Here is a 13,093-nt window from a genome sequence, read left to right as displayed (position 1 = left end):
ATTCAGGGCGAAAAGCCATTGCGTTTTTTCACCTTTATGCGATCGTGTTTTGTGTCGATTTTGTGCGATATGAATTAAATTTTAATTCATATTTCGTGTTTACGAATTCGAATACGAAGGATTTCCCCTTTCGATTTCGAATACGAATCAAATACGAGCTTGAGTCGAGAGGGCGAATGTACAGGTTGGGAATGTACGGGTCTCCCTTCCCCCGCCCGGCAACGCTGGTACTGGAGGGCGTGGGTCACAGAATCGGTGAGTCTCCAAAATCCGCTTCGTGCTCTTGCGAAGATGCTGGACGATGTCGCGATTGTTGTGCTGCTCTCCTCTCCGACCATGAGAACTGCAACGTCATTGTTGACTGGCCCTCCCCTTCCCCCCTCCACCCTACCCCTTCCCCCCTCCCCCTCTCTTTTCCCCTCCCCCCCCCCTCCCATCCCTCACCCTCCCCCCTCCCATCCCTCACCCTCCCCCCTCCCATCCCTCCTCTCCCCCTCTTCTCCACCTCTCCCCCTCCCCCTCTTCTCCACCTCTCCCCCTCCCCCTCTTCTCCACCTCTCCCCCTCCCCCTCTTCTCCCCTCCCCCTCCTCTTCTCCCCTCCTCCCCTCCCCCCTCCGCCCAGCAATGCCGGGTACTTCTGCTAGTCCTCTATAATTATCAAACGGTGCAAATTTGGCCTCCCACCTCATTGCTCAAATCAGACCAAAAACATTTCGCTTCTCCTCCCAGTTTTGTACCGAAAACTGTTCTGCTTCCCCACCTGTCATAATATTCAAACGGCCACAATTCATTTTAAACGTAAAAATAAAATAATAACAAAATCCATGTTACCTCCCGAAATATAGCATTGTGACGTAGGACAAAGGAAACAAAATCCCATTTTGACAAAGGAGCTTTTATTCTCCACACCAGTCCTTCACAAGATTTTTTTTTGTTCATTGTTTGGGGAAACAAAAAGTTTCACTTATTAGTCACTCAAATTACACTGAAACACCTTTATACCGCAGGCATGATCAGCACGCGCACATTTACGCACCCGCACACAATAAAATAATGAGCGTTATCATCTGTGTTCCGGCTATGATTGTAGTCTCACATAGGATCAATTACCCAGAGACCAATGCAGCTCAGAGAGGCAGTCGATGCCACCACAGTTGGTGTGTGCTCACATGAGCAATCGCTTGTGTTGTTCCGCAGCGAATATCCTGCAGGTACAAACAGGTTGGAAAATGCCCAAATCGTGGCGTTTGCCAAAATTTACAACACGCTTAATCCAAATGCTTTAATTAATTATAAAAATTCATCAAATTACAAATGATGTGCCACCACAAATAGATTTACAATTTTTACGATCTTCCTTTTGTCACCTGCATTTGTGTAGCATGATTGCGGTGATGCATTGATGGGATTCCAGAAAGGAATTTGGTGGGTTCGTTGCAAAACGTCATGCAGAATGATTGTATCCAAGTCATGGACCATGCTGCAATAGTGTTTGCAGCTCCACACCATGTTGTGTCCTGCAGTTTCCCAATGTGGCTCCACACCACACCAAGCTTGCCATAACGCTGAAATCCGCATGGTAGGAGGTACAGGGTGGCACTGGAGAAAACTCAGCGTGATGGGAGCTCGTGATGGGTAGCTTGTGATGGGTAGCTTGTGATGGGTAGCTCGTGATGGGTAGCTCGTGAGCTCGTGATGGGTAGCTCATGATGGGTAGCTTGTGATGGGTAGCTCGTGACGGGTAGCTCGTGATGGGTAGCTCGTGACGGGTAGCTCGTGAGCTCGTGATGGGGAGCTCGTGATGGGTAGCTCGTGAGCTCGTGACGGGGAGCTCGTGATGGGTAGCTCATGATGGGTAGCTTGTGATGGGTAGCTCGTGACGGGTAGCTCGTGAGCTCGTGATGGGGAGCTTGTGATGGGTAGTTCGTGAGCTCGTGATGGGGAGCTCGTGAGCTCGTGATGGGGAGCTCGACACCAGTGTGGTGTGGCGGGGGCACTCAATGGCATAAAGCAGATGGATTCAACAACATGAAGCGCCGTGAACGATTTATCGTGGAATTTCAAATCAGGTTCTCAAGATTGATCTGTTCATGTTCTCATCTGAACCGCCCGCTCTTGAAGCAGCAAATCCAGGTTAAAATTCCCTACATATGCGTTTGTCTATTGTCTACTATTGTCCTAATTTGTTTAAAAGTACATTAGGAATCCAGGTTAAATGTAAAACCTGGTAAGATCCAGGTAAGATCCAGGTAAGATCCAGGTAAAATCCAGGTAAAACCTGGATGCAGCGAATCCAGGTTAAAATTCCCGACATATGTGTTTTTCTATTGTCTACCATTGTCCTAATTTGTTTAAAAGTACAATAGGTCTTTGTATTGCACGTAATTTATGTACAAGCTCCTCCCTGAGCCATACATCACAGTAGAAAATAAAAACAAGATAAATGCAGAAATGTTATTTAAAATATATAAGGAGTAACAATCACCTCATCTCATTAAAAAGCCCACCAGTGTACGACATAATTTGAATGATGTAAAAAAAAAAATTAAAAAAAAAGTGAAAAAATATTAAATAATTATTTAATCCAAACAAGAAAGCATCTGAAAATGCAAAGCCCGTCCGAATCCACTTTGTATTCAGACTTCTTATGTATGTTAAATATGACAAAAACTGCTTAACAAAAATACAAAAAAATTGTCGATTTTAGGCGACCTTGACCTTTTGACCTCAGAAGCAATCGGCTTCAGTGACCCAACATGCAAACCCTGCTCAAATTTCAAGTCAATCGGATGAAAACGGACGATTTTATGCAACCTTCACCTTTTGATCAAAAACAAGCGTTACGCCTAGGTCCCCCGTCCTTGAAGTGATGTGAGTTGACAAAGTGGAAGACGCAAGGCGGCCATCTTGGATTTTGACGTGGCGACCCAATTTTCAATAGGATTCTTCCTTATGCCTAGATACACCCACACACCAGATTAGAAGTTGGTACTTCGCTTATTTTTCAAGATATTCCGCTCACAAGGTTCAGACATACATGGCGTCAGACATACATGGCGGTGGCCATCTTGGATTTTGACGTGGGTTGCACCCACACACCAAATTTGAATGCGGTCCTTCGCTTACGCACGCACGCATGCACGTACGCCCGCACGGACGGACGGACACACGGACGGAGGGGAAACGAAGGGCCAAAAAAACCAATCGGTTTCTCGTTTTTGAGTGGGGAACCAATTCAGTGGTCTAATATGCAAATTCTAAAATATGAGGTCAATCGGTTGAAAATGGACGATTTTATGAAACCTTCACCTTTTACCTTCCGATCTAAAGAAATACATTAAAAAAACAATCGGCTTCTAGCTTTTAATTGGTGAAATCATTGACCAAATATGCAAATTCTTAGAATTTCAGGTCAATCGGATGATTTTATGTGATACTGACCTTTGGACAATTTTTTTTTTTCCATATGCTCATAATAAAGCGATGTTGAAAATTTGATGACAAAAGCTCAAATGGTAAAAACAGTTATGACCCAGACACAGACACACACAGACAGACACATAAGTGACAGATGTGCTGCGTGGGGGACACGAGTAAAAGGGAACAGGCAGTGTACAAATATCCATCTCTTACCAAGACAGTGAGTGAGGAATGGGGGTGAGCGAATGTGGAGGAACTCAGAGGGTCAGATGCAACATTTAATCCAACAAGCTCAAATCTTTAGATTAGTCCATTGAAATGTTCAGGATGTTTCGACCAGTCCGTGTGCTAGTTTGAATGGGAGTTATGAATGAATAAGAAGGGTGGTTGATTCCCATACACCCAAATTATTTGCGTCATTAAATTGTGCAGTGGATTCCGGTGACGAATTCCAGGTGTAGGGACGTGCTATATTCTGACTCAATTTATGGTGAATTGGGGGCTGTGTGCAGCAAATGGTCGGTATGGGATGAAATAATTCCAAAGCACAGCTTATTTCTTTAATTTGTTTAACATGTACACATCTGCACATAGGTGTACACCTTCATTTAAAATAAATAGATACCTTAACTTTCCCACTCGTATGTGCATAACTTGTTCATTGAAGTAGTTTTTGTAACATCTATCAACCAAACTCCACAAAAACAATCAGATGCATCTACGTGGGACCAGGTGGGCGCTGCTGACGGATGAGAAGCTCCCACGAGTGCAGCTCTTGGAGCTCTGCAAGCTCGTGGTGTTGGAGTGGAGGAAAGCCGAGTGAGAGCGGGCTGAGCGTACGGTGCTTTTGAATTGCACTCGCCAGAATTACCAGAGTCAAAGCAGTGAGAAGATGACGACTCATCTTGGAACTAACATGGAGACAGACAGAATAAAACGATGTGCATTAGATTGGTTTCGATGCTAACAGTTACGTTTTTTAAACCAAAAAAGCAATGCAATATATCACAGCACAGAAAATTATGGCAGGGTGAGCTCAATTAAAGAAAGTTGCTGATTGAAAGCACTTGGCATTATAGACAAAGGCATCGCCCTGCTTTTGCGCATTTACAAGAATACAGCTCATTCCTTGCTGCCTGTACAACTGCACCAAAGCAGATAAAGTGACCTCTCAAAACATTATGGGCTGAGGAAAAACAACAGGGAGAACTGCTTTGCAACACATATGTCCCCGATGGGTGTGATATTCTCCAAAAAGGGCAAAACTGTGGAAAAATTAACGAAATGCCCTGAAATTCGAACTTGTTCTGTAACTGTTCATCATAAAGCCATGTACCAAGTTTCAGTTGAATATGGTAAAGCGTAAGGGGGAAAAGTGCAACAAAAAAAAACCACAGGTGGGACAAACGGACAAACAGATGGTGAAACCGGTAGGGGACTAATAAATGCCATGCAGAAGCGCAATACGTCTCAATGTGATAAGCGTACAGATTTTTTTTTTTCAAAATAGTCGAAGGCTAATTGAGGAATCGAAAAACCAACAACCTTCACCACAGAAACAATGTAACTTCCCAATGTTACTCAAGGAAAGCTAAGGAGGCCAGGCATGCACTTATAGATAAGGGCAGAGGCAAACCACTGCAACGGAAAAGCTGAAATTGTGCATTTAAATAATGTACAACATCCAACAAATCAATTAAATAGTAAAGCGCTTGACAGAGGTCTCCGTGACTTCAAAATAACCCATTTAAATATAGAAAGTGTTTAAGTAGCTGTTTGATATCAAACTGGGCAACGAAGAGGCATGGTTAAAAACGAGGGACATTTTGAATCTTTGGTAAAAGTAAATAGCAAACTGTGCAAAGTTCAAAAGATTATGTATCACTAGCAACGGTACCCGCCCTACGGGCGGGGCTTCAATTGAGAAGCCCAAATGAAAAGGCAAAATATCAGAAATTGAAGGCTTTTTTATTTTAAACGATTCATATAAACATCCGTTGAATCATATCACACGCAAGTCATCAAAATCTAAACAGTACATGGCGCGCATTTTGAAAAAAAGATTGAATTCTGCAAAATGGAAGCGGCCGCTGCACGTCTTTCACAGTCGCACGTTTATGTGTGAAGAGTGCGCGCCGAATCTGTAACACGGAAGTGGCCGCTACACCTGTTTCTCAGTCGCTTTGCACATGCTGCCATGTTACTTCGGAGCCGCACGTTTATATCGGAAGAGTTCGTCAGGAGTCGATCTACTCTCTCCTGGTACGTAGAATTTCAACAAAAGCCACATCACTGTTCATATCGGTAAATATTATTCCATCGTGTTAGGAAAAACTGGAAAATTGGAAAACTTTGAAAATTGGGAAAAAAAATTGGAAAAACAATATAGCCTATTTTACTCCAAGGGGTCCCAGGAATACCCACCCAAAATATCGTTGCAATCGGTTCAGCCATTTTTGCGGTACATTCGAACGGACAGATGGACATTTGGTGAATTCCAGTAAGATTTAAGCTGGTTTGAAGAAACCGGAGCAATAGTGGGGCAATTTTGGAAACATACCATTTGGGAAATAATGAGAAATGTGATGTGGAGACCCAGGTCAAGGGAGGCCAAGTAATGCTCAAGAAAAGTTTATATAAACGGGCGCAAATTGGATTCATACACCTGCATGAAGAAGTAAATGTATTTTAACCGATATACAGTCAAGTGAAAAAGTAAGTACACCCCATGTAAAGTTTTGACTTTTTCAACACATTTCAACATCCAGCTATTTGATCTTCATTTCAACAATATTGATAGATAGAGGTGATATAATACAACAAACATCATGAAACATTTACATTTTGTAGTCCATTGTATAATTTAAATTAACATAAATGCAAATTTCGCATGTGGAAAAGGTGAGTACACCCCTACATTTATCACTCCTTCAAATACCTAAAATTAGAATCAGGTGCACCAGCTCAGGTGCAAATGATTAGAACATCATTAGAGAGGATCTTGGAGGAACCTGTCTTATTTAAACCTCAGACATTTAGTTTGGTTTACTCTTTGTTGTTGAAGTGTGCGGCGTCACCATGCCTAGATCAAAAGAGCTCTCTGAGGCCTTCAGAAAGAAGGTTATGGATGCCTACGAGTCTGGGAAGGGATTTAAAGAGATCTCCAAAGAATTTGAAATCAATCATTCGACTGTCTGGAAGATCATCTACAAGTGGAGAAGATTCCAAACAACTGCCAATTTGTTCAGGCCAGGCCGCTCCAGCAAGTTCAGCGCGAGAGCAGATCGCAAGATGCTGAAAGAAGTCTCACAGAACCCCAGAATGTCATCACGGGACCTACAGGTAGCTCTTGCCACTGTTGATGTCAAAGTGCATGAGTCTACCATTAGAAAGAGGCTGCACAAATTTGATCTACATGGGAGATGTGCCAGGAGGAAACCTTTGCTGTCCAGAAAGAACATCAGGGCAAGACTAAAGTTTGCCAATGAACACCTAGGCAAAGACCAGCACTTCTGGAACAATGTGCTCTGGACAGATGAGTCAAAGTTAGAGCTATTTGGCCACAGTACCAGAAGACATGTTTGGCGAAAACCAAAGACAGCATTTGACCACAAGAACCTGATACCAACTGTAAAGCATGGTGGTGGAAATATTATGGTTTGGGGCAGCTTTGCTGCATCAGGGCCTGGGCAGCTCACCATCATCGAATCACTATGAATTATTCATTGTACCAGAGGGTGCTTGAGGATAATGTGAGGCCATCTGTCAGAAAGTTCAAGCTCAACCAAAGGTGGACCTTGCAACAAGACAATGATCCTAAACATACCAGTAAATCCACCAAGGAATGGCTGAAAGAAAGAAATGGAGGGTTCTGGAATGGCCAAGTCAAAGCCCGGATCTAAATCCCATCGAGATGTTGTGGGGGGATTTGAAACGAGCTGTGCATGCAAGAAACCCCTCAAACATCGCACAGCTGAAAGAATTCTGCATGGAGGAGTGGGCAAAAATTTCTCCCAGTCGATGTCAGAGACTGGTAGACAGTTATAAGAAACGCCTACTTGAGGTTGTTTCTGCCAAAGGGGGCAATACCACCTATTAGAGCCAAGGGTGTACTTACTTTTTCCACATGCGAAATTTGCATTTATGTTTATTTAAATGATACAATGGACTACAAAATGTAAATGTTTCATGATATTTGTTATATTATATCAGCTTTATCTTTCAATATTGTTGAAATGAAGATTAAATAGCTGTATGTTGAAATATGTTGAAAAAGTCAAAACTTTACATGGGGTGTACTTACTTTTTCACGTGACTGTATATAATGGGATTCGGTGCAAAGGGACAAAATGAGACAAAATGTATTTCGGTGCAAAGCTCCAGGGGAGCCATCTAGCAGTGCGTCATTATGGATCTTAAATTCAGATACTGTCACAAGTGCATGCAAAAGTCACAGTTACCAACCTGGTTTCGCCCTTGTTGGGGCTTCATCAGAGCAACGCAGTGAGCCTTCCATACACTTGTAACTCTGAAAACCTTTCGGTTTTTATATCAGTCATCGACCTTAAGATCCATAATGACGCACTGCTAGATGGCTTCCCTGGACTACAGTATTGTAATCTGGATTACAGTAACATTACTTACTTGGATTACAGATTACAGTAACATTACTGGATTACAGTAACATTACAGTATTGCAAAATAATTATATTAATAATCATATCAAAAATGATAATATTAACAACAATTGGCAGTTATAAAAAGAACTAGAACACCACTCAGTAGAGCGCATACTCCCGCCATGTGTCAAGTTGGAATAATACGTTTTGTTTAACATCCCCTCTCCCCAAAACAATGAATGAAAAAGAAAGTAGACCTTGTCAGAGAATTAATTTTGATATATCTTGGAATTAGAGGAGAAAAACATCATTTAAGAATAAGAATGAGAATAAAAGCTTTAATGCAGTAAAACAGAAAAAAAAATTCCCCAAAAAAATTCCTGGATCTGGAATAATATCCTGAGCTTCACCAAAAACTAATCAATTCTTCCTTATCCCAAGGGCAATCATCCCACAAACTTTCATGCAAATCCGTTCAACACTTTTCCAGATATCTTGTTCGCGAACACGCACACACACGCACACACGCGCACACACACACACACACACACACACACACACACACACACACACACACACACACACACACACACACACACACACACACACACACACACACACACACACACACTACTCCCTGGTGGGAGTAATAATGCGATCCCCCTGACCACTCCAGTAGATAAATTTTAAATTATTTTATGCGTTTACAATAACGGTAACCTAACCTCACCAGGCACCGCCAGCCTTAAACAAAAACCCGCACAAAAAGCTGATCTCGGGGTGTCCCATTACCAAGCAGCATGCCACTGCTTGCCTAGCCGGCCATCCCTTATCAACCGTTTTGAATTGAGTGCTTGCTTGAGTGCTTAAGCCAATTGGAGAGCGTTCTACAATAAGCTTGGTAATGGAACACACCCCAGCACTTGTGCTAGACCAAGGACACTTTCTGGTTCTGATTTGCCACTTGTGTAACGAAAAAGTTAATTTCAGTAATCCTGTCACCTGTGCTCCTGTCACGTTAAACATCAGGGGAAAACGTTTTTAAATCCATTCATCATGTAACAGTGCTTTATTTCCTTGAGATGGAGCTTTGGATTTACGTTGTGTTCCAAGTTGATACCGCTCACCAAGTTGTTACGTTTTTGTCGGAAAAGTGAGACCTCACCCTCGGCGCCTGTCTCGAAAGATTGTGAACCACGGTCGGTGATGTGGGGCCCCTTGTTATCTGGGGGCCCCATGCAGCTGCACGAAATGCACACCCCTAACGCCGCTTCTGCCTTTCACATAGATACAAAGGCTTAAATACGATAGAGCGATTAAAAAAAAAAAACCCCCAAAAAGTCCAACTTTTTTTTTTTTTAAATTTCAAAACTTTCTTTTGGGCAAAACTCTCCCCGGCACTCACAGATGAACCTCTAAAAGTTTGACAAAGATCCGTTCAGCCATCTCTGAAAAATATGGCAACAAACACAAACACACACACGAAGGCGGATACATGGAGACCTGGGGAGGGCTCCATTCCACATTCTGAAACCAGCATATGGAGATAACAACGAACAGATAAGCATATGGCGATAATGTGACCGAATGTGGACAGAGGTTATATTTTCACCCCTGTGTGTTTGTTTGTCTGTGAGCAAAATATCTCAAAAAGTTGGGAACAGATTCGGACGAAATTTGGCGGACAGGTTGGGTATGCCACAAGGACGAATTGATTAGATTTTGGTGAAGATTCAAATCCGGATCCGGATACGAGATCCGGAAATCCGGATCCAGATACGAGAATTTTTAAAGTGATTTTCAACATCGAACAACCAAAAACGATATTTAGCATGATATTTCAAAAAGTTGTGGATGAGTTATGGCAAAACTTGGAGGATGAGTTGGTTAGGTGACAAGAACAAGACGACTAGATTTTGGTTCAGTTCTGGCCTATCAGTGGGATACAAAATGTAAACTGTTCAGCCTAATGATTTGACCGAAATGTAAGCTTTTCACCCAAAGAAAGCCCCAAAAATATCAACTTTTTCAAAATTCTCAAAAAAAGATATTTCTTTTTTTTTTTGCCCAAAAACATTCCCCGGCACTCACTGATGAACCTCTGAAAGTTTGACAAAAATCTGTTCAGCTATCTCCGTTTGACAAAATTTGACAAAAATCCGTTCAGTTCAGAAAATATGGCAACACACAGATATACACACAGGTCCAGTTGTTAAAGTACGGTTGTGCGTTGCATCCTTGTCATTACTAATTAAAATTTTGGAATAAAGGACACCTCCAAATAAGGTGTTTGGGATAAAATTCTGAAGCTGCAAGTGTTGAATTGTAAGAAAGGTGCGGTTCCGTACCGAAGGAAACAATCTGCAAAATGACTCAGCATGGCAGGGAAGAGCATCGTCTGCAACGTGGCAGCCGGAAGGTAGTGGTACAGAAACAGGGGCTTGTCTGTCAGCAGGTACGGCAGAAAATTGAACATCCATCCACCAGCCAATACCCACCCGGTAATCGAGAATTGTTCCCACAGTCCTGAACAGGATAAATGTACAGCAATATACCATGCAATATACCACATTGTCTTTGTCATTGTGATGATACAGTGTCATAACTTTTGGAATAAGACTTATTCACTTGCAAAAATAAAGTTTCGTTTTTTACGATTTTTTCGTTTCATACAGGTGAAAATGTTGTGAAAACATAAAAACAAACATTCGGTTGGAATCCTTGGTTCAGATTTGCTCCCCCTTTCACCTATAATCCCTCTCTTCACACAATGGTGCTTCCATATGTTCTTGCACTCCCATTTTCCATTTGTCACTTTGTGTCTGTTGTCTGTTGTCTGTTGACATCAAAGTATCTGGAGATGGACTTGTAGCCTTGAGATTGTCCATGCTTGGCTACAATCTTGTGTCTGACCTCCTCAGACAATTCTCTGGTTTTCTTTCTTTTCTCCATGTTCATTGCGGTACCCACAGTGACACAAAACAGCAGATTGACTCTTTTTCTCCATTCAAACTGGTTGAATGAGTGATTTTTATATTGCAGGCACCTGCAACTGACCACAGGTGAGTTCAATTCCAAAGTAAAGGAGAATCACCTGCTTGAAATCTAATTATTTCTAACAACTTCTAAAAGGCGTCAATAATATTGTCCGTGCCATTTTAGGATTTATGTGTGGAATAAGCTAAGATTTAGTACTTGTTTCAGCTTTTTTTTTTGTTTTGTTTCACTGCAAACCAAAGAAATACAAATGTGGATATCAAAATATTTTTTTATTTCAACAATTTTCTGGAAGAAATGGTGCATTATTTGAAAAAAGTGCAGGGTGCCAATATGTTTTCCCTCGACTATATATATGCATTTCATCTCAGGTGATCTCAATAGGAGTTGCACGTTTGGTGAATAGCAACTTGTTAGCGAAGATGAAGGCAATACAAACATTGTTTTATCGGATACCGGTTCAAAAACTGAGCCTGCACAAAGCATTGGAGGGAGGCTTGCCAGTCAGTGTGATATGCGACTGAAGGCAAAGGTTACAAAAATCGGAAATTTCATCGGCCGATACACCTCCATTATATAATTCCAGATTATAAACATCCCATGATGTTTAATAATGGGCGATTGATCACATCCACATCACTTCGACTAAAAAGCCAAAAAAATGGTTTCTGGAAGTTGTTTTAAGACTGCCACTGGTAACGTGTAACACAGTGCTACCTGCCGCATGGTCGAGTTGTCAGCGAATAAACTGACACCCCCTCACTCACTTTGCTAGTGAGGTGGGTCACTGTGACACCCTGCCAGGATCAAAAACACCAAAACACCTGGCAAAGGGCAGAAGAGTTATTGCTGGGAGTCTACAGCCATCCAGTAAGGAGATGGTGTCCACTAAAATACACCATACAGGGATGAATACATACAGGGATACTACATAGATCATTACAGCATAGATAGAATTTCGTCTGCCAGCTCTCCAAACTCACATGTGACGACCATCTCTATTAATGAAGCGGTGTATTGTGACGTAGATTCGCCATTTTCCTGACCACGTTGCCGAAATTTATATCGTTCTGCCACGACCAACGAAATGTATTCATCCCTGTAATCTAACCTTCCGCAATATTATAACCTCCTCCGGAGGTCTTGAGAACCGTACCCCTGGTGTCGTGTCATTTTAAACCCAGCCGTTGTGTCCTTTCCTCAATTGATTTAGCGTAGCGCGACTCGGCCAAGGTTCGAGTATAATCGGGTAACTTGTGCGAACACGGCGGCCATTCCGCTCGGCCCACCATAACATCAAAGTCGTGTCCGTAACCATCCAGTTTGAACCGGATCAAGTCATACCAAAGACTTTTAAAATGGTATGTGCTGCTTCCTTGCTTGAAAAAGATAGAGCACGGACAAACCCCATCGGTTGGCATCCATGGGGAGGAGGAAATTCCTCTTGAGGAAATGCCCGCTGAGTACGGTGGAAAAAGCAGCGCCATTTCTATGACGTCGCTGGTACCCAGAGTATCCCGGTAAGTGACGGCACTTCCTCCAAGCTCAGTGACTGTGTTAAGTGTTTGTCTCATCAGTGTGTGAGTGTGTGTGAGTGTGTGTGTGTGTGTGTGTGTGTGTGTGCCAGCTCCATTACGAGTGTTAGCCCATGCATTAAAAAAAAAAAGTGAAAAGGACCGTGTTTAACACTTAACGACCTGACCGTTACACCAATTCAAAATAAATGTTTTGGTAATACCTATCCCGACCGATCCATTTCCATATTAAAACGTTATATTACATGCTTCATACCGTTAATTCTAAATGTGTTGCAAACACCACCGTTTCCCTATCCCTCCCTCTTTCATGAATCAAAAATTGAATATCAGAACAAATGAAAGCTTTTCCCAACAGATCACGCACACCTTTGCTATTTACAATGCCCAACACTTTTTTTTATCATAATATTGGACTTGCTGCATCCAGTGACCAGATCCTGGAAAACAAAATGGACACAGTAGATGGCCCAACAAGATGGGGGCAAAGGTAGCACACTTGCCTCTGAAGGGATCAATTT

The 13,093-nt window shown here is 42.3% G+C and overlaps 1 protein-coding gene across 1 annotated transcript in view; it reads right to left on the bottom strand.

Moving 5' to 3' along the window:
• Window positions 1-875: 875 nt before the first annotated feature.
• The window catches only part of POMT1 (protein O-mannosyltransferase 1), an 88,345-nt gene continuing 76,127 nt past the window's right edge, over window positions 876-13,093 (bottom strand). The window contains exons 19-20 of the mRNA XM_068133721.2: window positions 10,389-10,566; window positions 876-4,332 (exon numbers count right to left, since the gene is read on the bottom strand). Of these exons, the coding sequence (XP_067989822.2) occupies window positions 4,140-4,332; window positions 10,389-10,566 (371 nt within the window). The 3' untranslated portion in view covers window positions 876-4,139. The remainder of the gene's footprint in view (window positions 4,333-10,388; window positions 10,567-13,093) is intronic.

This window comes from Myxine glutinosa, chromosome 13, assembly GCF_964187855.1.
Source record: "Myxine glutinosa chromosome 13, kmMyxGlut1.1, whole genome shotgun sequence".
NCBI classification, from domain to species: domain Eukaryota; kingdom Metazoa; phylum Chordata; class Myxini; order Myxiniformes; family Myxinidae; genus Myxine; species Myxine glutinosa.
The sequence above is the reverse complement of the archived record's forward strand: the minus strand, read 5'-3'. Positions and strand labels throughout refer to the sequence as shown.